The sequence below is a fragment of the Perna viridis genome, chromosome 5 (genome assembly GCF_037379345.1).
Source record: "Perna viridis isolate PV_CMFRI_1.1 ecotype Kerala chromosome 5, ASM3737934v1, whole genome shotgun sequence".
In the NCBI taxonomy this organism is placed as follows: Eukaryota; Metazoa; Mollusca; class Bivalvia; order Mytilida; family Mytilidae; genus Perna; species Perna viridis.
The window spans coordinates 1,131,740-1,158,769 of NC_142449.1; the positions used below are offsets into that span (position 1 = coordinate 1,131,740).

The window sequence follows — 27,030 nt, forward strand, 5'->3', positions numbered from 1 at the left end:
ACCATACGTCTTGTACTAAGAGGATCAAATTAACGATATATGTATCGTTAATTTGATCCTCTATCGTCCATAAAAACACCAAGATGAGTTCTCCCGTACTACCATAAATCGTGTACTAAGTTACAGCCCTAGATAAATCCTACGAGGAGGAATGACCCTGCAAGCAAAAGCTATATTTTTATACAGCCGAGCTGGCCGAGTGGTCTACATCGCTGGACTTGTGCATAGGGAAAGACAAATAATCTGCTTCACAAATTTGACAAGAATTATACATAGCAATAAAACGCCGCGTTGATTATTTATGTGTAAGATGTAGCTTACTAAACGATCAAAACTTTGGTTCTTGCATTTCTTAAGCAATTAAACACCTACTATTTTAGCATCCAGAGAAGTATTCTCACATACTAACCTGTAACAGTGTTGCACCAATGGTAGATGTACAATCTTTCTCATCTGATTCAGTCGCCTTTGCCTCGTATTGCGCGAGAAGTGAGCGCCTACATGTTACAAAGGAGAGAAAACATGTTACAACATTTTGAGATTAAGGTCAAAGTTACTGTAGTATCTTTACATTCAAGCTCATCTGTTCAGATATGATATAGATAATACCAATACAGGATTTTTCTGTGATTACACATCATCTATAAAGCAGAAGTTACAATTAAAGGATGTGCCAATTATTGTGCATATAGTTTGAGAAAGTGTAGATAAAATCTGCCTGATAGAAGAATGGGATAAGATCGGAACGCGAGTAGAACCATTGGTGCCCATATGAATGCCTACAATCTGTTGAAACATTTATCAAAAGAATTGTACAAATTTGTTGTCAGAAACACAAACAAACCTCAGTTATAATGTTATTATCTGTATCATCTGTAGCAACTAACCAAAAGATCTAAACGTTTATACCACGCACTCGTATTTACCTTATTGTTTGATTTGTTATATTTCAAACATTGGTACAATTATCATTTTCCAACAAGGGATCATAACCTACCAATAAACACGTATGAAAATTTTAAAAGTGTATCTATAATATATCAAAAACAGAGAAGAGATTATACAATACTCACTTTTCCTTAATTGAATTAGATGCAATGACCATTCTTTCTCTGAGAGCCATAAAGAAAAGTTCTTCTTTTGTAGACAGAAAATAATTCAACATACATTTCTGTAAAAAAAAATAAAAGTGATAATTACATAGAACCATGACGAAGTGATATATGTCAGATTCAAGAAATAATTGAAATGCTTCTTCTTTGTGTGTTATGGACATTGATCCCGTTCATGTTTTTTTTTTAATAAGGACGGTCATATCTATTTTTCTGGACGAATTATAACTTTCAAATTCTGTATTTCAAAGCTTTAATCTCTTGACTTACCTGAACATCCCTGTTAGCATTTAGTAGCATTCCAGACAAGAATGCCAATACCTCTCTAGCCAGTCCGTCATTTCGCCGGGCAATGTGGGGTAACACTTTCCCAACGAAGTCTTTGTCATTTATAGCGTTCTGAACTTCTTTAATATTCTGCAATTGCCTACAATAGAATATTTTTTTTAAGTTCTGAAAATATTCAATAGAATAAACCTGAAGTTAAATTGTCCGTGGCATCATAAGGCTTTTCCTTAAAAAGGATTGATATCTTTGTCATGTCATTAAAACTTATCAACTACGCGTTCGACAAGAATGGTTCCAAAAGTCTAAAGTCAGAATCCGTTTTCTTCTGGGTTTGATGAAATCTGTAAGTGATTATAGTCATTTAGACATATCTTCGACAAATCCTCTTATGAAGTGAACACTATAGTAAACCAAACAAATTAGAGACAACGAAACAATCTACATGGACAACAAACATGAAGATTTGCAACGTTTAAAAAATCATTTGTATTACTTCTTGACTTTGGTGTCTCCAGCTTTCCCATCCAAATCTTCAGGCAGCTTTCTTTCCTCATTATGGACACAGGCTCGTAATATTTGTAAACATTTAATGTCAAGGTCATCATACTCAGCCTCAGCACCAGAGAACTGCGTAAACAGTTTTGCTGATATTCTGTCAAAAGGAAATTATTCCTTATAATCAATTATAATACTCAATATACTGAATGCCAAAACGTCATGACTTTTGAGATGGCTATTACAACATTTGTGAGATATTTCTTATTTGCTCATATTGTTTAACATTTCTTCTTGATATCTTCATATGTATAATTTTATTTGCCATCACTAACCAAGTGTACAAAGGAACAATATGACTTTGTTAACTATTGTTTATACTCGAATAAAAACCACACTAACTAAAGAGGCAAACTTACTGTAACTGTTGGAGAAGTTTTGACACTAAACAATACTTTTTGTCTACTTTCTTTTCTTTATGATTGACAAAACATTTGACAAGGCTGTGAAATTCTTCTCCAAGGGGCATCTCATCACTAGAACCAATCGATGTATATTCTAATGCAATACATAAACAATAAATAAGTTTTAAAAATTTCATATCAGTTTAACGCTATCTAATAATATGAACAATATGCTACCTTAAATACCAGCAAAGAATAGTCTACCCTTATAATGAAGTAGTATTGTCACGAGTTATCTCTCATTCGTTATCAACAATATTTCAGAACCAAATATAAATTACAGGTCAGAAATTCTAATTCATGGACGTGTTTTTCAAAAAAAAAAAGTCCGTACAAAATTTTAAATAAATTAAACCTTACTACATATTGATCAGTTTCTGCTAAATAGATGATGTTCTTATAACAAAAAATCCGATATCTGGTATTTTGGTCATTGCAAAAAAAATTGGAATAAGGACATGATAAATACACTGAGAGGTTTGACTAATGTCTTGGCTTACTATTGGAGTTCAATAGAGATGTCATACAGGTATAAATGACATAAATTTGTACCTCTTTTTGAATTATATCCAATTTGCTCCTTGACAGTATTTTGTCCTCTATTAATTATGTTGCAGTTCTTCGTGAAAGTGTGGAATTTATCATTTAGTTGTAATTCAGTGGTGTACGCCGTCATGTTTCCCTAAAAGTGCAAATTGGTCATTTGAGAAAAAAAACTTTCTTTTCTATGTTCATGATATACAGTACCTTGATTAGAGTCATTCAGCACATATCGGTTGAATCTTATTTGCAGCTGTCATACAGCTTCCACAACATTTCTTTCGCATTTTAGCGACATTTGATTCGTTGTGACAACAATGTTAGATATCATAACAAACATACATGAATTGTATTTAAAATTTAAAATTCTGTTATAAAAACATTATAAATTGTAAGAATTTGAAATATTGGAACAAATCGCTATAGTATTAATTAATTCCGCTTCATGGACAGTTTGGTGTAGGCATGTGCGTAAATGTTATTTACTTGGCAAACTTTGCTCAAATAGAAATGCAACAACAAAATTCTGGCAGATGCTACGAAATATAATCATTGCAATTCAATTCAAATTTTAAATTGTAGAGTAGTTAGTACCTTTTTTATATCACTTCTGATTTCGTCAATGTATAATGAGTTTGAAACTTTATCAATGACTTTGTCAAATAGCTGTAATAGAAAACATATTTAATCTAATCAACAAACAATAAAGAATGTAGCAATAATTAGTTCTAATAATAATCAATTAAACAAACATTTTATTTGTAGTAAAACAACAGTTATATATAGAAAGTCCAGGATTTTGTTTTGTCTGATTTTGCTTCATTTTCTCTTCAGTGACCAATGGCGTGGATATGATGTATTTTGTAATATAAAACGATAAGACAAATAATTATTTGAAGATTTTACCACAGTGGAATATTTACAGAATTAGTTTGTGATGACTTATCAACTTACAGGCGATTATGGTAATATAACTGTGTTAAGTTTAGCCCCTAAACAATAAACCACCCTAGGAATTTAATAATTTTGGACAATTTTAAGGTTGCATTAATTGAAAACTTACTGATCTAGGTTCTGACGATAGTGGTATCATTACACTCATTGCTGCGACAATTGAAGTCATATGTAGAGGTTTGGAAAGCAGAGGCGCAGCTGCTTCACTAAAACCCTGTCAATACAAATAATGACCAATCAAGAAGGCCAAAGCCAAATTTAATGTTAACGATATTATACTGAATGTACTTGATTGTCGGCGTCTTTCAGAGCTTACTTAAAGTTTGGTTAACACTAGTTAGTGGTCTCTGAAAGTATTTATTATATACGCTGAAACATTTGTACGTTTCACCTTACCCGTTTTTTTTCCCATTGAAATAAATTTATTTTGCATGTATTCCCTTTAAAACTCATTTACAAGGATGATGTATATATTTATTCCCATAAACTTAAGATGATTATTGAAACAAACAATTATAGACTTAATGAAATATTTACAGCCACTGCAAGTGAAATTCCATTTGCTGTATCTATTTCACTTGGATACAAGTCCCTCTCAGCTGAATAAACCCGTGTGAAATAAGTCTACAAAGAAATGTCACATATATTCATTTAACATGCAAATTTCGTGAATGTTATTAAAATACCTCAAACGCAAATTTAATACTCTACTATTATTTCGTTACATTTGCGAATCACTACTTTCACTGCTTTTGAAATATCTAAACAGTCCAAAAAATTAATCATCAATGCTATTCAATGTTTTACAGAGATCAAAACCGCCATCATCTATCTTATTCTAATCCTATCAAACAATAAGTGCTTTTTTATATAAAACGAAAGCTACTAATCTTATAGCGAACCTGAGAAGTATTGTAGTCAGTAGACAACTTTTAGACGAGTACCAAAAGAAAGACTTATAGTTCCTGGTTCCTGTAGACTTCAGTATTCATATTTGTTTTGCAGAATGTGGTATAGTTAATCTCGTAAGATAACTCCCGATGTTTTGTTTGAAAAATGTTGTTTTTTTTAAAAATAAAACAAATATCTGTTAGATATAAAAAGCTCAATCATACCGGGCATTTCAACTTCAGATATGATTATATATAAAATATTACATGAAAAACAGAAATTGTTGTTATGTTACGAACCTTCAAAAATGGCAGAACAGCTTCAAGTAAGAAAAACATATCTCCGTGCAGTTTATCTATCGGTGTGATATCCTTTGTCTTAAAACTGTAAGGAAACCCATACTATCGGTAATCAAAATCATTCTCATATTGATTTAAAATAATATTCATCGTATGTTTTAATATTCTAATATTTTGTTGGGAAATAACTATAAACGAGTATCGAAAGAGTAATCAAGGGAACCAAGGTTATAACAAACTACTGATTATATTCCTGGTATTTTGATATTACTGACACTAATGAATACATGAAATAATTATACCTCTAAATAAAAATGCAAAAATACTATTTTACTATTGAAAATTTCGGAATGATGCAAACGTGTTTCGAAGAGTAACCTCTCATTGACAGCATTATCACAAAAAAACATAGGAAATGAATTGTATACTTAAATCCAAAAATATAGGAATAAGAAGCACCACGAAGATCTATCATGTGCAATTCCAGGAAAGAAGCCTTGGTGTTTAGGGGTCTCGTATTTTAAATTAATGTTTCGTTGCGTTAACTGTTCTAATATTTTCTTTGCTTGACTACTACCTAGTATCTGGTTTCTGCTTCATGAAAACAGTTAAAGCACTGCTGTAGGAGTCAATTCCAGCGACAGTTCTACCAAACGTTCGTGTCATTTCATCCAAGCATTCCCACATATCACTAGAAATAATGTATCATTTATACCTTAATAACTCTTTTGCTCAAAGGATGTAAAAAATGTTCATTATTAACATTATCCAGAAGCTACATTTCGATGAAATTCTGATATGGTTTTTTTTTCTTTTCACTGAAAGGATCAATGGGGTACCTTATTAATATCATGTAAAACCACTATAGCACAAAAGACCATAAAAGCATCAGCTTTTCTTGGTAACAAGGAAGATTTAAAGGAAGACATTGTAAGCATAGTTAAAAAGATTATTCTCAGCAATCTTTATTAACCCAGTAGTAGCATGCTTTTTTTTAATTGTCCACCTTCAAACAAGAAGAATTGATAATCTTGTGTATTTAATAAACAGTGTATATAAGTTATTATTAAGTTTCTTTTAATAAAAATAGTGAAACATCGTCATGCGTTTTTTTTTTTTTACTTTTTACAGTATAAAGACAAATAAAAAATCTGTCTATAAGCATTGAAAAGATGACCATGACACATCAGTAATAGATCATCAGTCAAAACTACGATAGACTTACTTGTTATGTTGAATATCAGCTGCCGAACTTTCTATAATATCCCCAACAAACTGGAGATACACTTCATGGAGAAACTTCACAAATGGTGACTTAACAACGTTTGTTATAGATGGATGATTAATTACCCATAACAATTCCTCAATTGGTAGCATGGTTTGACACAGGGACTCAATAAATTTGTTTTCGCCCTGAAGGTAATTATTTATTCTAATGAGTTTCAATTGATACTCAATTGATTAATTCAATAATTATCGTTATAATTGTTTCTATGTAAGTACACTTATTTCATTTTAGTCTTTAGCCCACAAATTTAAAATTTAAAACCATCGTTTTCTAGTGTGTGTGTGTGTGTGTGTGTTTATTTTATTTTATTTTTTTTTCACTTTTAAACTACCAAACAATTTGGTAATTGATAGAGAGAAAACATTTTAACGTAATTTATAGCTATAATGATACTTTTACCGCTATATAAAACAATCTTAACTTACTTCAGCACAAACTGCAAGCAAGTCAACAAGTCTAACATAATAAGCTAAATGTCCATCTTCTGGATGATTGTTTGTTAGAATAAGTTCCCTGAAATATAACTCAACAATTACATATCTCCTAGTGAAATTGAATGATTCAGCCTATTTATGAAGAATTGATAGTTTCTTAAGGCAAAACAATCAATGTATATTTTGTTTACTTTTGAAAGCCATAAACAGGATAAAATTCAATTTATGATCAGGAAAATATTGTTGTAAATAGTACAGTATTCAATGGCTATATGGATTTGTTTTCTGAGTTCCATTTTACCTTTCTTCTCGAGATTTTTCTAATACATATGCTGAATTTTGGTAATTCTGCATGATAAACTTCATCACCAGTGCCTGATTCCTTTTTATGTTTAAATCCAGTCCTTCTACCTTCACTATTGTATACAATAAGTCAACATATTCGGGTGCATTATCCGTATGCTCACTCATAAGATGTACTAACTTCTTAATTTGTGTTTCTGAGATTTTAAGGCAAGTAGTTTGATTAGAGGCAAAAAGCTGCAAATACAGAAAAGCATGTTGGTAAATGAGTCCATGATGAAAACATGTACTTTGAACATATTACACATTATAATTTTCATGTTTGAAAACATTGTTATTTGTAATAACATTCTGAAGGCTTTCCATCCATTTTATTGTTAAGCTTAATAAAAAAATTCATATATTGTCTACTTTTTTATGCTTGTTATTCTGTCTTTTGTCTATGAATGTCTATACAATATTGCCATTTTAAAATAAGAAAAACATACTAATTGTAATTGATATGACATGATGTTTATACATACCTCTTTAAGAGCCATTGCAAGGTCTGAAGGCACAATGGCAACTTCGAGGAGAGCGTCTATGTGATAGAAAAAGTCTTCCTGCGCTTCTTTGTTTTCCTTTGCCAGAACAGCAATCAACCTCAGAGCTTTTGCAAAGACGGCGGCCATTCCTTTATGTTCTTCCTTGAAGTATATTTTAATCAAAATAAGTTTTTTTTTATTAAAAGGTTTTCAATCCCTTTACTAGAAATAAAACGAGTACTCCTTACCTAATGGGAGGTTTGGTTGGCAAATGTGCGCAAGAGAAGGTGATAATTAGCAGATACTGGCAGAAGAAAACTACAGCTATGGTTTTATCATTTGAACAGGTGGCAAGCACAACATTCATAAACAGTTTGACGTATATGATGCCACTCGTATAAACATATTTCATGCATACCTGATAGTTTTGACCATCCAAGTCTGAAAGTGTCTCTAAAACAATCAAATACTTTGGAAAAAAGTTGTGCCTGCCTACCAACATTAATTTTTAGAATATATAAGCCCAGGTGGTATTTTTGCCTAGTTTGTGGATGAATGATTTATTTATTTTTTTTCAAAAGCTTAACGTCATCTCCGTGGGGTGAATTACACGTTCCTTATTCATGAGCTAATGAAAGCAAACCTCAACAGTCGAATTATTTAATGGAAATACATAACTACGACAGAATCATTTAGTACATAAGAAGAATTGCTTGCTGAATATATTACCTCGAAGTCTGCACCAAGGTCTTGTCCAAGAATCTCTAAAATAACACTTTGTATGCCTGGATAATGAGAACTAATTTTATAATTTGTGAGGTAGCACAACGTATTCATCACACACATTTGATTTGAAGCAAATAGGTTAACACTTAGTTATAAGTTTACATTACTTTAAATCAACTTAAGAAAAAACCAACAACAATCTGAATTTGCTGGTTTGCAAGATTTTTTTAATTCTTATGCATCAATTCAGTCTATATTAATATCACAGATGTTTTGTTTGGTTTTTTAAGTTCGCACTAAATGGTAATTAAACCCATTATTTTGACAAAAAATTAAAGACATTATCATTTATGTCACTAACCATGACTTAATAAAACTTTCTGGTTGATGAAATGTGGCTCATCACAACCCTTCTGTAGGAGGCACATGCTAAAATGAAGATAAAAAGTAAAAACTAGTAATAAATATGAACTTCTACTTGTTGTCAAATTAATTTTTTTATTCACTAAAAAGACAAAAAAAATCTTAGGGTGCATAACAAGGATTACATTGTTCTCTTAGAACTAGAAATTTTACTTCAGTGTGTCTGAAGATTTCTTAGAACTAGAAATGTTACTTCAGTGTGTCTGAAGATTTCTTACTTTAGCATGTTCGTCTTGTTCAAAATTCTGTATCTCGCCCAAAGTGTTGTGTGTAGTTATAATAACAAATAATTTACCCCACAAATAGAAAATAGGGACTGAAAAAATACAACTTACTTTTTTATAATTGTCTTCTGAGTCCGGTATGACTTTTAATGAGCAACTCGGCGGGTGTTTCTAAAAAAGCACCTACCGGTGCACCTGGTCCAAGATCCCAGTTTTCAGTGAAGTCCCAGTTGCTTATTAACTTTTGTTACTTTGTATGTATAATTTTTGTTACTTTATGTTCTTCGTTGTGTTTGTCTGTTTTCCATATCTGGTCTTTGTCCCAGGATTACATTCTTTTGATTTCCGCTAAAATCTTGGTTCACTTTACTACTTTTTGAACATGTATTTTTCGTCGCAAAGCTCGAACGACGAAGACAAGGTAAAAGACAATTTTACCTTATGAATCGGTCCAGTATACTCTCCATAACACCTATTTGATAGTCATTAGCTTTCTGTCTGATGAATCTCTGCAGCACTGGAAGCTCTTTCTGGACCTCTAAATGGACTTTCACAGATTCGGGCGTCAACAACAACTGAATTAAATAATAAAAATGATTTTGTTTTGGAACGAAGTTCTAAAAAGATCATAGAAATTACAATCTATTTATCTTGATCGTGCAGATTTTATTTAAGTCATTCCATGGTACAATATTTCAGTATGCTTTTGATATCTGCATTGCCTCTGCATATTTTAATTTGAATTCACAAAGTTTTGTACCGTCTTCATATTTCACCTGTTAGTACATGTACTGATATTCACAATTCGTAAAAGAATTGATTGATCGAATGATTGGATTAACATCTAATGGCAAATAATTCATACATTTATGAACAAGAGCATTTAATAAAAAACAGACCATGCTTCATACTACATGTAGTTACACTGAGCCTGATTTTTAGATTTTTATTATGTTAGCTCACAGGTAGACATTTCCAGACTCGGAAATATTATTCTGACTTCCGGCTAACTATTCGTCACTATCTTATATACACCGCGTGCTTTGACAAGAAGCAGTAACAAACAATTCTATATGCTTACCCTAGTCCTCTGTGCTAATTTGAACATGTCACTTTGTGAAGAGTAAGCCTTGTTCAGTATGTCTAACGATTTTGTCACCATTTTATCATACTGGTACTCAGTTGTATCCTAACCAATTAGATAGCAAACATTCGCAACTAAACAGATATTCAGAAATAGTATTAACCTTAGCTATTGCGATCAGTGTGATGAAGTAAATAGGACATCCATATGCATTGCATGAAAGTATACTGGATACCTTCAGTGACATTCTTTGTATTATAATTTAGATAACATTTTTAAAGATCACCTTGAATGGAATAAAGTAAGAGAGTTCTCAATTTCTAAGAACATTAGAATTTCATGAAAATATTGATCAGGGTTTTGGAGATCTCATTTTAAAATTATTTTTATTTTTAGGCAAATAAAATACCATTAAAATCTTAGTGTAATGGTCCTTGTCAAATACGTCTGATTCATGAAATATATCCTTTAACTCTGTCACTATTTTCTTCTGTCTTCTCAATACTTTCCTGTCGAGAAAATTAATATTATAAACATATGGTTTTATATGTATTTGTTTGCAGTTTAGTACAAATACACTTTTGTTCAATTTTGGTTTCTATTAACTTTATGATAAACTTATTCTTCTTCTTGCTGTTGTTTTGTTTTGTTTTTCATATTTTTGAATTTTTTTCATCCTCTAATTGTTTTCTCTTTTACTTTTCGAGCTGAGCTTTATTCCAATGACTTTTAAAAGAGTAATCAAAGAAACCAAGATTCTAGATTTAACTGCAGTGTTCTAAATTTAACTGTGATTATGCTCATGTAACTTCTCCTTTTCAGATCTTTTTGCGTACTTGAACAAAGCATGAAATAATAAAATTCTATTTCTATAGACATTTACAGCAAATTTAAGTAGCATTTGCTGGTCTAAACTAAGAATACTAATATAGCCAGAATGAATATGGTGAATATGTCAAAAAGACAACAACCCCATCATGATGAAAAATGTCTCCTCAAGGCCACCCATGGGTCTTCAATGAACGACGAGGAAACCCTAACACCACAGGACGTGTTGTAGTTGGCCAAAAAACAACATTAAAAATGCTTAATTGGTATAAGTTGTATTTTTTTAAAACATGAACCAGCAAGACATTGTTCTAATTACTTACTTATTTGTATCTCTAGCATTGTATGTACTGTACATCAAAGGTGTCATTTTGGATGATCGAACCTGATCATTTTCTATTGTCTTGAAACGTTCAACCATTTTCTGAATAAGAAACAAAAATACATGATATTATAATACGTTAAGTTGTAACGTTATTTATCTTTCGTATTTCGTTTGAGAAAAGTAAATATGGATATGACTGTATAATCCAAGGATAGTCACGTGTGATATAATAAGTTTTACCCCTTAAATCCAGAAATGTATTATATATCAATACAACTCCTTCAGATCCTCTTCTTTGAAATGTTCAAAAATATTTCACTTTGATATTATTAAGATAACAGTTCAAAAATGATATTTAACAATATAGTTACCTTTAGTCTTAAATTTCTCTGGAAAGTGAGGAGAAAATCTAAGATTTCTAAACCTCTAGAATGAAAGAAAAAAAATAATTTTGAAGTTATAAAATTAAGTAATGAAAGTATGTGAGAGATTGGTTTGATTCTAATGCTGCTGATGAGAGGTTACTACTTGCAACACACGTACAGCATATCAAAATTTGCATTTTTTTTTTTTTTTTTTTTTTTTGTATTCGTATTTCGTAAATATCAGGTTTTAGGTTCAACTCGTACTCAGTGAGTGTTGCTCTTACTCTTCTACTTAATTTTTTAAATTTTTACAGATACTTAAAACTGAAGTGAAGGTTATTGATTTGTAGTTACAAACTTGACTTTCATTGATTTTTATCACATTAATATTTACTTATAGAAGAATTAAAAGAAATATAAATAAAATTAAACTTACTGATACTTTGCATTTACAATAGCCTCGGTTTCAGCACTCTTTTCATATCTACCACCAGATTTGAAGTAGTTCACTACTTTTTGGGACTCCTTCGTATACCCTAGTAAATTGATTAAAAAATTTGATTGATTGGACTGTTTGTAGTTGAATGTCAATTGACAATTTTTTCCACTATTTAAGAATCAGCATTTTTGATCAATCAATCAAACATACCCTGCTTCGTACTATTGCGACACGATGAGTGAGATGTTTTAGTGTACTAGCCCACAGAAGTAACAGCGACGAAAGGCATATCTACCGAATTAGATATATTGTTCTGACTTCGAGCAAATAAAACCGCCAATACATCTCATATATAGTTATCATCGATCTAAAAACTCTGCCAAAATGCGAAATAAAGAGTTCCAGCGCTCATGGCTACGCCGTACCACAATTTTAGCAAATTATATCAAATAAATCTTTACATTTTGTCAAACAGCACATATTTTATAGACTATGAATTTGATGTATTTCCTATAAATTTCTTCTACTGGTCAAATTTTAAATATACTCGACATTCATCTGCCAACTTATCAAGTGGCTGGCATGTTCTATCTTTAGCCCTCTTGTACTAAATTTTTTGTAGTAGTTTTGCATTAATAAACCTTAAGTAAGAGTGTCGTGTATTGTAAGTCCTTATTTTGTTTTACGGCTAGCCGGTCTATATTATCTTATTATAATATATCCTCGTTTTTTAATGTGAAATTTCCCCGCCATAATTTTGATTGTATTATTACCTTTTGGTTTATCTCTTGGTATTGGAACATCTGTTGACCCATCAATAATCGCCATTAATGGTGTTATAATTGTGTTAATGTCGTCAAGATCACTAAAGTACCCAAAACGTACCAAGTGTTTCAATAAACACAAAACCTGTCAAAGGGAAGTAATATAAGATCACTAAAGTACCAAAAACGTACCAAGTGTTTTAATAAACACAAAACTTGTCAAAGGGAAGTAATATATAACCACTAAAGTACCCAAAACGTACCAAGTGTTTCAATAAACGCAAAACTTATCAAAGGGAGGTAATACAGGATTTGTACATTTACTATCTAAATATTGATTGCTCTTATCTATTTTATAAATAATCAAACTAACAAACTATGTTAGACAGATAAACAATAAGTATCTTAAATATATTTACAACTTGGTTTCAAAAATGCTTTAATTTTCCACATGTGCTAATATTCTGATCTCACTTTAATTATGAAGTCTATTGTATCCCATTTTTCTTTGCAGTTATTCACCCATAGTCCTTTATCCAACCTATATGAACTTGATGGAAAGAAAACTTGCTCCGACCCAATACATATGTATTTATTCTTTTATTAAAGATTTCAGTGTTATTGCTAGATCTGCTTTGAAGATATTTTCTATATTGAAGATAAAAATATGTATTTTTGAATCTTTTTACTTGGTTATATTTTATTGGTTTCTAATATGCGTTCATGAGTTAGTCGGGCTTTCTTATTTTGTTTTTTTTAATGCTATTTGTTGTACGTAATGTTTCTTTCAAAAATTTGTGGTTGTTCCAAGTGCCGATTTCCCACATATTTTAAAATGTATTGTAATACTGTGTTACGTCAGTTGAAAATTTGGTTAAAACAATGAAAACACTCTACTTACTGCAAGTTTAATAGTTACATCATTACCTGTTCGGTCAGTTACAACATTACCTATTCGATAAGTTACATAATTACCTGTTAGGGCAGTTACAACATTACCTGTTCTGTCATTTACAACATTACCTGTTCGGTAAGTTACATCATTACTTGTTATGTCAGTTACAACAATACCTGTTCGGTCTGTTACAACATTACCTGCTTAGTCGTTTGGTTACAACATTACCTGTTAGGTAAGTTTCATCATTACCTGTTAGGTAGTTACATCATTGCCTGTTCGGTCAGTTACAACATTACCTGTTCGGTCAGTTACATCATTACCTGTTCGGTCAATTACATCATTACCTGTTCGGTCAGTTGGTTCTGTCCGATGTTAGATGCTATCATTTGTTTATGCTGTTCCATATACTCAATGATAAAATCACGGAGCACTGGGAATAAAGTAGCCAAGTCCTGGGCATTCTAAAAGACATAATATTTCATGGATTTAAATGAGAGCGTGCATGTATTTGTTTAAATGGCATCAGAATTATCAACAACTTTACGGTATGGTTTACGATAATACGCATAAAATCTGTACTTTATTTCGATTTGAACGTAATTCAGGCTTCTATTGACATTGATTTGGTTACAACAATACTTATACTTTATATCTTCTACACATAATGGTGTTTATTTTTAAAATTAAGTTAACAAAATAAAGGAGCTCACTGAAAGAAGAACAGTTTCATAGTTGACCTTGATGACAGATTCTCGCTACGTATAATTTTTCATTTTTTTACTGTTCTGCATAATATTATCTGAAATTGTTTTAGATACGATACCTTTGAAGTATCCCTTTCTGCATTTCTTGTCCCTACAAAGTCATACATAAAACATAGCTCTGGTTGGTCCAAAACGGAATAATTGCTTCCAACATCAACAAAAGCAGCTGTAATTAATCACATGATAATCAGGGAGTGGTAAATAAGCAAGAAAATGATAAAAATCCTAAAGTGAAACATTCTATAACTTTAAAGAGTTAAATAAGATTTAACGATTTTGGACACTATGATATAATTGGCGTATATTCAACATTACGATATCATTAGGCAACACCAATACTGGCATTATATTTCATTTCTGTTTTATGTGTGGTAACAAGTCTACAACTTGCCGGGTGTTTCTAGAAAAGCAGATAACGCTTACCCTACGGATCCATGCTCACAGTATTTATTGGCGTCCGAGTTGCTCATTTACTTTTGCTGCTTTGTACGTATTATCTTGTTTATTTTATGATCTTCGTTTTTATGTGTCCGTTTTCCTTGTCTAGTCTTTATCCTTGGATAATATTCTTTTAATTTCTCTTCGAATCTCTGTTCCCTTGATTTTTCTTTTACAGAGTTGAATAAAATTCAACGATTTTGGACACTATGACATAATTGGCTCACATGAAACATTACAATATCATTAGGCAACACAAATATTGGTTATATTACAATTATATTGAATGTTTGGTGAAAGACGTCTTAAATATCATGTACCTATAATGACTTCGCAAAACTTGGCACGCAGTTGATCAGTGAGTTTATCAGATGTAAGACACAAATATGCATCTTCCCACATTAATATGGCCTTTTCTCTGGTTATGACGTGGACAGCAAAATCATTCCTTCCCTACAAAAATTGTAAAATTTAGTTTGTGTATATACATGTACTTAGTTAAGAAATGAGCAATTTATTTTCTATTACAATAAACTCATCATTATATGACATTACACACATTAAATACATTGTAAAATATCACCAACAAGTATTTTTTCGTATGTAATCTCAAACATAATACGCAACGGCATCAATTAACGCGATAAATGTGACCTTGATATAATTGAAAAATTAACTTACATAGCAAAGAGATTTCAGTAAATCCAACTGATGGAGAAGAAATTTGTAGGTACTGTCATTCACATCACAAGGCTGAAATATGAACAAAAAACATGAATTGAATGTTATACCAGTTTTACTAAATATCACCAATTACAGTGTATCGTATTTTTAATACAGTGTAATTTTGTTTCTTAAACAACTAAGTTCTCACTATTTTACACTGCTGTAAAATATGTTTTTACAAATTCAAACATAAACAAAGCCATAAATGTTTACATACATCTATGTTGTGCATTGGTGACCACGTATCTTTACAATCTGTTGATAGAAACATTACGTTAGGTTCCATATTTAAATTTTGACCTCTGGCAGCATAAAATTTGTAACCCTGCAACAAATATAAATACACTTTAAAACTACATTTATTTTTTTTATTCCAAAACTCGCAACAAATATGATGAAGCTTTTAGCTGTACCCTTTGAACATGAATACTTCCGAAATTATCAATTAAGTATTTAAGTTTTTGATAGAACTTTTGTCTCCTAGTAGTATCAGTAATACTGTATGATTCTTTTATTCTCCTTCTATGTTGGATTGTTTGTGAATGCTTGTAAATTTGTATTGTCTTGTGTTTTTATTACTTTTGGTTATTTTATTGCGCACTTGTTTTCTCGTTCAAACAAAATGTGTACACATCATACCATGTCATGTTTCAGCCATTTTTCTGTGATGTAGATCTGATTATCTTGAATGGAAACCCCATCACAAACACATAACACTTGTAAAAGGTCAAGAAAAATTGAGTTCTGAAAAATATTTTTCTACACTTAGACTATGCATTTGAAATAAGCATATAAATGCAACAACAAACAGTTTTGGCTTAGTAATGTGTTGAATCAATGGTTAATAAGCCAGAAACATTGTGTATCTTTATAAAGGCTTCTGTACATCACTAGGTATAATAAAATTTCAAACAGCACAATTACAAGGGTAATAATGTCATGAACTCTAGGGAAAACTGTTCTATAACAAACCTGCGTTTCTCCAAGCAAATCAATAAAACGGTCTATATGATGTTTTGTTATTCTGTCTACTAGTTTCCTCTTGTCTCTCATTAGTTCGACTATCATCTGTGCAACGTTTATGCCAATGCCACCCTGAGATAAATCACAGTTTAACTGCATGTGAAATCAAATAACAATGTTGCAATGTTCGTATTATCAATTCAAACAGCTGTTCAATATCGGAAAAAAATTTTTACCCATTTTGTTGTTATTTTGCTGATTTCTCAATGATGTTTACAAAAAGCTGGAATTTTTTTTTATTGACATTTGTTTTTCAAGAAACGATTGGCATTCCAACGGAAGCAAATTGTTCTCCTCTACTTGCTGACCTATTCCTTTACTCTTATGAGGATAACTTTATAGCTGACCTGATCCAAAAGGAAAAAAACATCGTTTAGCAAGATCCTTTAATCTCAGTTTCCGCTATATAAATGACGTATAATCGTTAAACAATCCTAGTTTCGTGGATGATTTGATACATCGCATCTACTCCAAAGAACTTGAGATAAAGGATGCTACAGACACTGTGAAATTACCCATATATCTTGACGTACACTTAGAGACTGGTGGTAAAGGAAAACAACTGTTGACCAAACTATACGACAAACGTAATGACTTTTCATTCCGTAGTGTCAAGTTCCCTTTCATTTGTGCCAACATCCCTTCAGCACCTGCGTATGAAGTTGTCATATAATAACTCATACGTTATGCCAGAGCTTGCTTGCCGTAACTACGCAGACTTTTTGTATCGCGCTTCTTACAATTAGGCTTCTGAAACAGGGTGGTGTTGCGACAAAATTGAAGTCATCACTACCCGGGTCACTACAAAAGTTTTATGGTCATCATCATGAACTCATGGATGATTACGGTGTATCCATCTGCATTATGAAAACTTATTTGTTCAACGTTTCATAGTTTTCCTTTCCTCTTTCGTCTAACCTGGACTTGGCTTTTTATGAGCAACTCGGCGGCTGTTTCTAGAAAAGCAGAGGATGCTTACCTTACCGGTGCACCTGGTCCATGCTCTTAGATTTTAGTACAGTCCGAGTTGCTTATTTAATTTTGTTACTTTGTGTGTGTTATTTTAGTTATTTTATGTTATTTGTTGCTAGTTGTCCCTGAATTACATTCTATTGAATTCCGCTACAATCTTGGTTTTTTTTTATCTTGACCAATGAGGAAAGGCAAGACGTCCTAAAGCACACGCTGGGTGACTGCTTTAAAGGTTCAGACAGTCGCTTCCTAATTGCATTCGTCACTTCGGACAAAACGATTTTGAGCCATTCATGTCCCGAAGCGTCTACACATAATTATGAGATGTCGCTAACGCTGTCCCTATAATTTTTATCATTGCTGCTTAAAGGTTTAAAGACTTACTTAAGGTTTTATTCTAAATGTAAGAATAATCAAGGGAACCAGATTTCGAGCGGGAATCAAAAGAATAAATTCCAAGGACCAGTTTGTTAAAAAAAGACTAGACAGATAAAAAGATGCACACAGCAAATAACATAAAATATCCAAAATAACATGTACAAAGAAACAAAAGTAAATGTAACTTTGAATCCCGAACACATGCAATAATTACCTGTTGTGTAAACTGAGACTGAAAGAAGTCAATATATTTAGCCATATACAGAGCATTCTTCCCACTCCTACCTAACATGTAGGAATGTAATACATCATAAGACTCTTTAAATATTCGGATCCTATGAAGTTGTTCCTCTCCTGTCTTTAGAGGACATTTCACAAGGTCAACCAGAAGATCAATAACCTGTAATAGATAGTATGAATCGATGATTAGGAGGTTTTTATTGTCATGACGACCGCTAGTATGAACTGACTTCAACTATAAACTTATATTGAAGTGACACCTTTTCAGTCTTTGATTAGTCTTTGTAATACATTATTCGTTAAAGAGTAATCAGGGGAACCAACTTTTGTAACCAAAAGAATATAATCCAAGGACAAAGACTAGACAGGGAAAACAGATAAACACAACAAAAAACATTACATAACCAAAATAACACGAACAATGAAACTAAAGTAAATGAGCAACTCAAACGACACTCTAAACTGAGAGTATGGGAGTATTTTAAAGAATTAAAAAGAAAACAAATGGCACAGAACTTTCTAGTGTTCCTGCTTTTTCATACAATTGGGTCTATTTTACATTTTCCATTACTTTGGGACCTCTAATATAAAAATACCTTCAGATTTCGTAAAAGTTTCTGTCGCTTTTTGATTGGAACTCCGTTTTCAACTAAGAAGTTTTTCACTTCCTTCATTGCCTACATATAATAAAGTGAATGATAAACGCGATATTAATATCTTAATTTGAAATCAGATGCCAAAATATTACAAAGACGTAATATATACAAGAACAAATGAATCGTACTTCGTTTTGAAAAAACATGACAGGAAGTATTGAATGTAAGAAATTTCTAGAAAAAATATATAATAAAGTTAAAGATCATACTTTATTAAATACGTGGCACGCTTGAGGTAATAACAAACGTGGCTATGTCGTCGAAATTCCTTTTTGGTTTTTTTTGGGGGGTGTGTGCATTTGTTGATTTTTTTTGTTATTTGTAAATGACGGTGAATGTTATGCCTCTGATTTTGATGTAAATTTGTGTTAATATCGCGTTTATTTTTCTCTCCATGAAGAGCAATTGTGTTTGAATTTAGAGATCTACTAACATTTAATAAATGTGTATACATATAAGTTACAAATAACGTTCATAGGTAAAAAGGAGTTAATATGTCCTTGGTCTTAAGACAATATCACCTATGAAGAATGTTAAACACAACATTAAATTGAAATTTTATTCAAGTTTACACGAAACTTAATGCAGATTCTAAATAGATCGTAACGATTACTTTGTCATGCAGTTATTAAATTTTGCAATATGCATTAAAAGCTTTGTCTACAATACCATCAATATATTAAACGTATTCCGAGCTGTGATTGCTGCTTCACTATTCATCTGAAAGTTAGAAAATGCATAATCGAAAATGCTGCGACAGTAAAATAAAATCAGAATAATCTCAAACCACAATTTATATTTTTATGTCGCTAATATTGTTAGCGACTTCTTGCACTTGTAATTTCAGTTCTTTACATTCGCATATGATTTGTATGATTATGTAATACTACTCCAAATTAAGCTGCTGATCGTTGCCGTATTTACCGTCAATTCTAGCTTCATACGAGATCAAAATGTACCTATTAAATATCATACACATGTGTTCTACGTGTGTTTTTGCTTGAAAGAGAACGAGAAGATTACGTGAAAAGATGAAATAATCAATTGCCATTAAACATTACCCAGTTTCCGATTCAGACAGAGGGTTCGTTACAACTGACTATATAGGTCATATACATAATCAGGGTCCCGATGTATATAAATAATCATTGCCAACTGGTTAAACTGGTTCCTAATCCGGTTCCCCTGATCAATATCATAAGCGACCTAAAGATCGCTAAATAATTTTCAGTTGGTCATCACGGTTACGAAAGAGTAATCATATCAATGGAACCAAGATTCCAGTGGAAGTCACTCGATTTTAGAGCATAACGCATTCGTGCCATCTCAGAACAAGCCGAAATCAGTGGCATAAAATATTTGACGATTAGCGACATTGAAGACTTCAGTTTTTGATTTCATTTATAATTGCTAAAATACTAAAAAGACGAAGAACACTAAGTAGTGTTCCCATGTGTTTTGTATCATTTGTGTTTTATGGTTTGTTTTTCGCGTGTTCTTCTTTTGTTGTAAATAATGTTGTTTTGTCCCCTCGTACCTTCAGTATTATTACTTCTTTGCAGCAAAAGCAGTTGTGGATATAATATCACCTGATTGGCTAAAATCAAGTTAAGTTGTTCATGCCAGTAATTGAAGAAAAATAGTGTTATGTACACGATATAATTATGAATACTCAGGAAGATTGACACTTCATATTGTTTGGTGAAATCATAACAGGGACCGAAAAAGATTGGAAACATTTTTTTTTTATTTTCAATCTTGAAATGAACCTCACCATGTTTCGTAATCTACTGCTTCATTTAAATGCTTAATTGTTTTATTACAGATATTTTATGTGTTTCACTTACATCAGCAATGAGATTCCTGAGAAAAGGCACAATACCGGCGATGTAATTGAAGTTCTGTGCATCATTATAAGGGACGCATTGAATAGTGTACGCATCAGCATACATGTTTTCATTAGATGCAAGCAACTGTAATTATAAACATTATCTTTCATAGAAATTATCATAGAATTGTTAATGGTGTATGTTTATCTGCATAAGGACATTAGAAAATAATTGCATGTGAACCAATAAATACAGTATAATTATATCCTCGTATAACTTATTTTACAACATTTTGGTGATAATAATAAAAGAAGATGATGAATTGTTATATAATCAAAAATTTGTGCATCAAAACTTTGAGCATTGTTACAATTAATATATAGTCAAATAACTATTAATATGATTAACTTGACGAGGATATTTACATGTCTGAGCTTTGAAGTATCTGTCACCATCTCGGATGTCTCAATATTCCCTAATATTGTGTGTCTGTCAAATTGATGGTCTAAATATATAAAATAGCAAGTAATTATAGTAATCTGAACAGTTCTCTTGCAAAACATGAAAAAATCTGTAAAACAATCGGTCCAAATTTAGTTTTTTTTTCCCTTTCAAATGGCGATATTGGACAAATTGATCCTCATAATAATAATGATAACGCAATATCCTAAATTATGACATTTTGACGTTTGAATGGAAACGGTAGACATTTTGAAAATTAATATTGGAAAAGCATAACTTTGAGTTGTGGTCTGTTCGTACACAAACGTTCAGTTCATTCGATTCAAGACAAAATATTCTGGACAACCGCTTTACTTAGGAAAATAATAATAATATGAAGAAACGGTGCAACAACAAGAAGCCCACAAACTTCGTTTGGGCGAGTTAACTTGCATTACTTGTATACTTAAGTATTTGATTTATTTTATAGCTTACATGTACTGACTGTAGATTGGGCGTTTGATAAAAACAAAGTTGATTTTGTTAGTTTCCGTCCAAATAAAATAAAAGTATATATACATAATATGTATTATTCATGACTACCTTTTAAAGCATGTAACCAACAGCCGGTCAGCATGTGTTCAATTCTTGTATAGCTTTCATACTTTATTTCATCCATTTCCTTTGAATAGAGATAAGGCTTTTAATGTCATGTACTATGGTAATGGATATGAAATGTATAATACATTTTAATCCTATCTGGTTTGGCTAGTATGGGGATGTCATACATTATAAGTAACGGAAAATTCAGACACACAAATTCTTACAATAAGAACTTAGTTTCGCTTGTTGATAAATCGAACTCGATATACTTTGAGTCGAAATGACAGAGAATAATTCTATGATTAAGTTAAATGGAAATCTTTTTGAAAGTACACAGACGGGTTCAAGACATAGAATTATAATCTATGAATTATAAGCTTATTATAAGCTTATCCTACAATGACATATTGTAGCAATGAAAGACTTACAGGACTAAAATGTAATGAAAGTTTGAAGGTTTTAAGGATATTTTAAGCATCTTTAGCTTAAATTGTCAAAACTACTGACTAATTTTACAGTCTGCTTAAAATGAATGCAAGGACTTGAAATAGTATATAATTTTCATTTAGTCCTAGTATACACTTTACCTTAACAACTGAATGGAACCGGAAAACTGTTCTAGGGTCACTGTTGTCCTCCATTAGACATACATTAAGGTTATTATCAAGTGCTAAATACCTTCTCGTTGTCATGTGTCTTAACCGTATCTGTTGTTCCCATTTTATTACATCACCTGCAATATAGAAAAGCGGGCTGACAAAATTTTTTCGTGTATTTTATAGGCAATAAAATATAGTGCATTATACCAAATTTATATAAATACGAAATTTTAGAATCAGTACTGTCTCAAAATAATATACTATCAGTAAAACTTCACACATATATATATATAGAATGGTCTGAAAAATTCCCAACGATGTTAGAACTGTCAAAATTGCGATGCAAATTTTTTGTCGTTCCCTCCGCGGGACTCGAACTCGTACCGCTGTGACATCTATGGCAACACCGCCTGCACAAAGTCCAGAGCCCTAGACCACTCGTCCAGCTAGGCTATATAAAAATATAGCTTTCGCTAGCCGGGTCATTCCTCCTCGTAGGATTAATCTAGGGCTGTAACTTAGCACACGATGTATGGTAGTACGGGACAGTTCATTTAGATGTTATTATGTAGGATAGAGGATCAACAAATCAATATTATACAAACGTCTCAGAATGTGACGACTCTATTCACTACACTGCTCCATCGGATCAAATTGATACAGGGAAGATATGTAAACGTATAGAAAGGTCTGAAAAATTCCCAACAATGTTAGAACTGTCAAATTTGCGATGCAAATTTTTGGTCGTTCCCTCCGCCGGACTCGAACTCGTACCGCTGTGACATCTATCATCTTATTATGATAATGTAATCATATACGCACCATTCAGTATACTTGATTCAGCTTCTATCTGCCAGTAGGTTATGCCTGATGTAGAGGGTGATATCGTCTTCGGGTTGTATGGGTCAAACGCACGGATGTGACAATGAACTATATATAGCATAGATATATTCTTTAAAACATAGAAATCATAAAATAACGAAATTTAGAACAGTAATATATGTTATTATTATTACTAGTTCTATTTATAAACCAGTATCTGTGATTATAATATAGTAAATTGAAATCACCATTAAATTATAAAGTAATATGAAAGTTGAAACAGTTAATAGTTTAAAGACATTGAATTTAGTTTGACTATTAAATGCATGGTAATTTACTGATTGCAGATATTTTAACATTAGGAAAAAAAGAAAATTGTATCGATCAAACGAATCCTATCTTTATTAAAGTCAGCAATATGACAAGAGAAGACATGAAGTAAAAAAGCTTAATTTATTTTCGATGTTGATCAAATGTTTTATAACACATATATGTACCAGGGGTGTGACAACAGTAAAGGAGTGGGGTGTGCATTTCATGGGAAATTCATTTATTTGTGCTACAACTGCTTGTTTTGGGTTTTATTTATCCTGATTTCATATTAATCTCCTAAGACAATATGAAGGTAACACAGACGTCAAGTGTTTCATATTAATCTACATGCTGAGATATAACCATATGGACCATGCATTTACAATACCGTCATAAGATTCTTTTATAGCTGAAATTTATCACAAATTAGATAACAATGTGTCGGAAATGTTCCATTATGTTTGTCTTCAGTCATATGCAATGTTCAATTTCATTAACACAACTAATTCAGGTAAATTTAAAAAGGCGAAAATAAGAGTATTATATTATATTTATATACTAGTACTTATTTAAATCTATTACGTCAGTTGAAATATAAAATATAAGATCACCACCGTCATATTATCAAGCGTGAGAAATGATCAGGGGCACGATTCTCAACTGGCTCTGTTCATGGTCAAGCTGCAAAACTTGACATATATTATCGATCTGTTCACGATGTTTTCCCTCGCTTGACAGTGTGACGGGGATATCAATCACAAATTCTCCTACCATTCTCTGTAACGCCGTGCCCAAACAATCCTTGTGCTATCACATATGCTTCTAATTCTTTGTGAAACAAACGAACAACAGAGCCTCCCTAAAATCATTAGTATGTAAAATGTATTTTTTATAAAACTGGTTGGCTGTTAAAGTCATATTATGTCAAAGATAAGCATAATAATATGTTCCTCGTCTATCAAAATAGATATTGGAGCTGACACTAACCTTGAATAATTACAAGTAGCTACTCACATTTAACTCAACGAACAGTAGTCGGGGTTTTAAATTGTTTTAAAGCTTTATAGCAATTCTTCACAACAAACCATGTTGTGTTTTTTTCTGCAATCGTTACATATGTATAACTACTGTACAATATCTGACTTTATTCCATTGAACTCGTGGCGTTACTTACTCTCAATATTAAATTCTGTTCTGGATGGTCTCTGTAGCAACCCATCAGTGTAAAACTAGACCTTTCAACACCAAGGTTTAACTCTGAGCTGAATTTTAAAGTTTATAAGAGCAATATAATGCACAGTTTATATTCTACATAGTCTGAATACATCTGAGGTTTAGATCAGTCACATTTATTATATACATTCCAGTCAATTTATTCTGTATGCATTTCGAGAATTATACGTGTTATGAACATTGTTTTCTTTAAATTAAGACTTTTATCATATATATACTTGGCGTATTGTAAAATATTTATATCAAAATTAGAAGAAGGAAGTCTGCATGTGTTCATCCCTAAATAAGAATAATTGTAGAGCTTGAATTTATAGTTAAAATAAAGACTCTAGCTGTAGGATACCTTGTGGTAAAATGATCAATCTGGTATGGCTCACTCGCATGTAGGAAATGCCCTGGAGACTTAACACTCTCAAGCATAACTTGGTCAAATATTTGAACCTGAACAGAAAAACAGTCAGTGTTAACATGGCTACGGTTAGCAACTAATACATTCACTATATCCTATCACATTTATGAGTTAAAGTTAAAATAAAAGATGGGATATCTTATGTATTATTTCTCTTGTGAGAAAGATATTTATATAATGGAAACATGTTTCATTTTTCAGCTAAGTACCTTGTTTGATAATACAGAACATATCTATCTTACTATGTTATATATTTACTTAAACTCAAATATCTTATTGCATGATTAACATTTTTAGCCCAATGTAATATATTTCATATAACTCATATAAAAAGTAAACGGATAGTCATGCATAACTTGAATATTTAGGATGTTTGAAGTGTTCTTGAGCGTTCTGTCATGTAGACTACTTTGTAAACTGAACTTTACCACATTACCAAACCAAAAGATTGAATGAATTAAACATATTCAACCTGATTTTGTGTATCATTTAAAATTTATTATAATTGTTTTAGCAAAGTTTTAAAAACATACAGTCTGTATTTACAAACTTACTCACTATTTTTGGTAAACAGATAATATGTACTTACGAACTCCCTCACTTTTAATCGGTTAATAGGTTGTGTTTACTTGCGAACTCCCTCTTTTAATCGGTTAACAGATAGTATGTACTTACGAACTCCCTCACTATTAATCGGTTAATAGATAGTGTCTACTTACGAACTCCCCTTCTGACTTGACTTTATACCGAGGCAGAATCTTAAACTGGGCATTCTTAGCATTGTAATCCAGCAGCAAAATCTACAGTGAACAAAAATATGCCCCAAACTCACGTGAAACAAAAGCTAACATTGGAAAATGTACAGACAGGCAAATTGTATGAAAGAGATATAACACTTTGGTTAGAAGGTGTCTATGGCTTGGCAAAAGTAAAAATTGTTCAAAGCTCCGATGTTTCATTGGGTAGATTTAAAGATTTATTCAGTATATTTATACTTCTGCTGACCGAATTACATCATTGCGCCTGTATAATGCAACTTTACTGTTAAATGTATCTGGTTTTTTACTAGAGCGTGAAAGTTTGTCAAATAAAATTCCCAATAAATAAGAAATCAATGTAACTGGGAGAATTTATTGCGTGGCTTTTAGTAATTAGTATGGCTTTATCACGTTATGGTTTGATTGTTACATCAAAATAAACAAATAAATACTAGGACATTGACACCGGTAAATGTTTTTATTTGGTTGGCTTCTTGAGAGCCATATTTATAAACCAGTTTCGATAGAAGTTGAATTTAAACATACAGCATTCAACAAAAACATCATTTAAGAGTAATGAATAGAACCAATATTCTAGCGGAGATCAAAATATTGCAGTTCAGGGACAAAGACCATACATGAAAAAACACAGATCTAGGTAGACGCACACAACAAAGAATAATCAAAATAATACATACAAAGTAACAAAAGTAAAAGAGCAACTCGGACTCCACTAAAAACTGGGAGCATGGACCAGGTGCACCGGTAGGGTAAGCGTCCTCTGCGTTTCTAGAAACGACTGCCGATCGAGCTGCTCATAAAAAGTCAAGTCCAGGGTAGACGAAAGAGGTAAGGAAAACCATGACATATTGAACAAATCAGTTTTATGGTGCAGATGGTTACACCGTAACGATCTACGAGTTCATGATGACGACCATAAAACTTCTGTAGTGATGACTTCAATTTTGTAGGAACACTGTTCCAGAAGCCTAATTGTAAGAAGTCTAAAAACAAACAAAACTAACACACAAAATATCCTACATTAATAAGTGTATCAGATTTGAAATCATGACTGGGTGAATACCAACAGTGTCAGATACATTTACTTGTTCATGTTGTATCCGATGTGTACGTTACTGCATTCGGTAAAGATTTACTC

General features: G+C 31.8%; 1 protein-coding gene across 5 annotated transcripts in view; it reads right to left on the reverse strand.

The window, feature by feature from the left end:
• The window catches only part of LOC148615531 (inositol 1,4,5-trisphosphate-gated calcium channel ITPR2-like), a 66,142-nt gene that overhangs the window by 15,289 nt on the left and 23,823 nt on the right, over positions 1–27,030 (reverse strand). For 4 of the 5 annotated variants that reach the window (XM_088581837.1, XM_088581838.1, XM_088581834.1 and 1 more), the window contains exons 8-50: positions 25,833–25,913; positions 25,048–25,145; positions 24,646–24,733; positions 24,243–24,330; positions 23,160–23,267; positions 22,326–22,471; positions 21,739–21,817; positions 21,120–21,199; positions 20,713–20,838; positions 19,535–19,585; positions 18,806–18,886; positions 18,184–18,369; positions 16,569–16,691; positions 16,236–16,340; positions 15,814–15,921; positions 15,552–15,623; positions 15,191–15,323; positions 14,492–14,598; positions 14,013–14,129; positions 12,780–12,915; positions 12,004–12,103; positions 11,574–11,628; positions 11,201–11,301; positions 10,459–10,558; positions 10,047–10,154; positions 9,404–9,540; positions 8,680–8,747; positions 8,322–8,377; positions 7,593–7,754; positions 7,067–7,305; positions 6,757–6,844; positions 6,269–6,456; positions 5,621–5,734; positions 5,044–5,128; positions 4,391–4,477; positions 3,963–4,067; positions 3,494–3,565; positions 2,912–3,041; positions 2,315–2,453; positions 1,894–2,052; positions 1,383–1,539; positions 1,074–1,171; positions 410–497 (exon numbers count right to left, since the gene is read on the reverse strand). In XM_088581837.1, coding sequence (XP_088437963.1) covers positions 410–497; positions 1,074–1,171; positions 1,383–1,539; positions 1,894–2,052; positions 2,315–2,453; positions 2,912–3,041; positions 3,494–3,565; positions 3,963–4,067; positions 4,391–4,477; positions 5,044–5,128; positions 5,621–5,734; positions 6,269–6,456; positions 6,757–6,844; positions 7,067–7,305; positions 7,593–7,754; positions 8,322–8,377; positions 8,680–8,747; positions 9,404–9,540; positions 10,047–10,154; positions 10,459–10,558; positions 11,201–11,301; positions 11,574–11,628; positions 12,004–12,103; positions 12,780–12,915; positions 14,013–14,129; positions 14,492–14,598; positions 15,191–15,323; positions 15,552–15,623; positions 15,814–15,921; positions 16,236–16,340; positions 16,569–16,691; positions 18,184–18,369; positions 18,806–18,886; positions 19,535–19,585; positions 20,713–20,838; positions 21,120–21,199; positions 21,739–21,817; positions 22,326–22,471; positions 23,160–23,267; positions 24,243–24,330; positions 24,646–24,733; positions 25,048–25,145; positions 25,833–25,913 — 4,749 coding nt within the window. The remainder of the gene's footprint in view (positions 1–409; positions 498–1,073; positions 1,172–1,382; positions 1,540–1,893; positions 2,053–2,314; positions 2,454–2,911; positions 3,042–3,493; positions 3,566–3,962; positions 4,068–4,390; positions 4,478–5,043; positions 5,129–5,620; positions 5,735–6,268; positions 6,457–6,756; positions 6,845–7,066; positions 7,306–7,592; positions 7,755–8,321; positions 8,378–8,679; positions 8,748–9,403; positions 9,541–10,046; positions 10,155–10,458; positions 10,559–11,200; positions 11,302–11,573; positions 11,629–12,003; positions 12,104–12,779; positions 12,916–14,012; positions 14,130–14,491; positions 14,599–15,190; positions 15,324–15,551; positions 15,624–15,813; positions 15,922–16,235; positions 16,341–16,568; positions 16,692–18,183; positions 18,370–18,805; positions 18,887–19,534; positions 19,586–20,712; positions 20,839–21,119; positions 21,200–21,738; positions 21,818–22,325; positions 22,472–23,159; positions 23,268–24,242; positions 24,331–24,645; positions 24,734–25,047; positions 25,146–25,832; positions 25,914–27,030) is intronic. The other variant, XM_088581836.1, reaches the window with a different exon arrangement.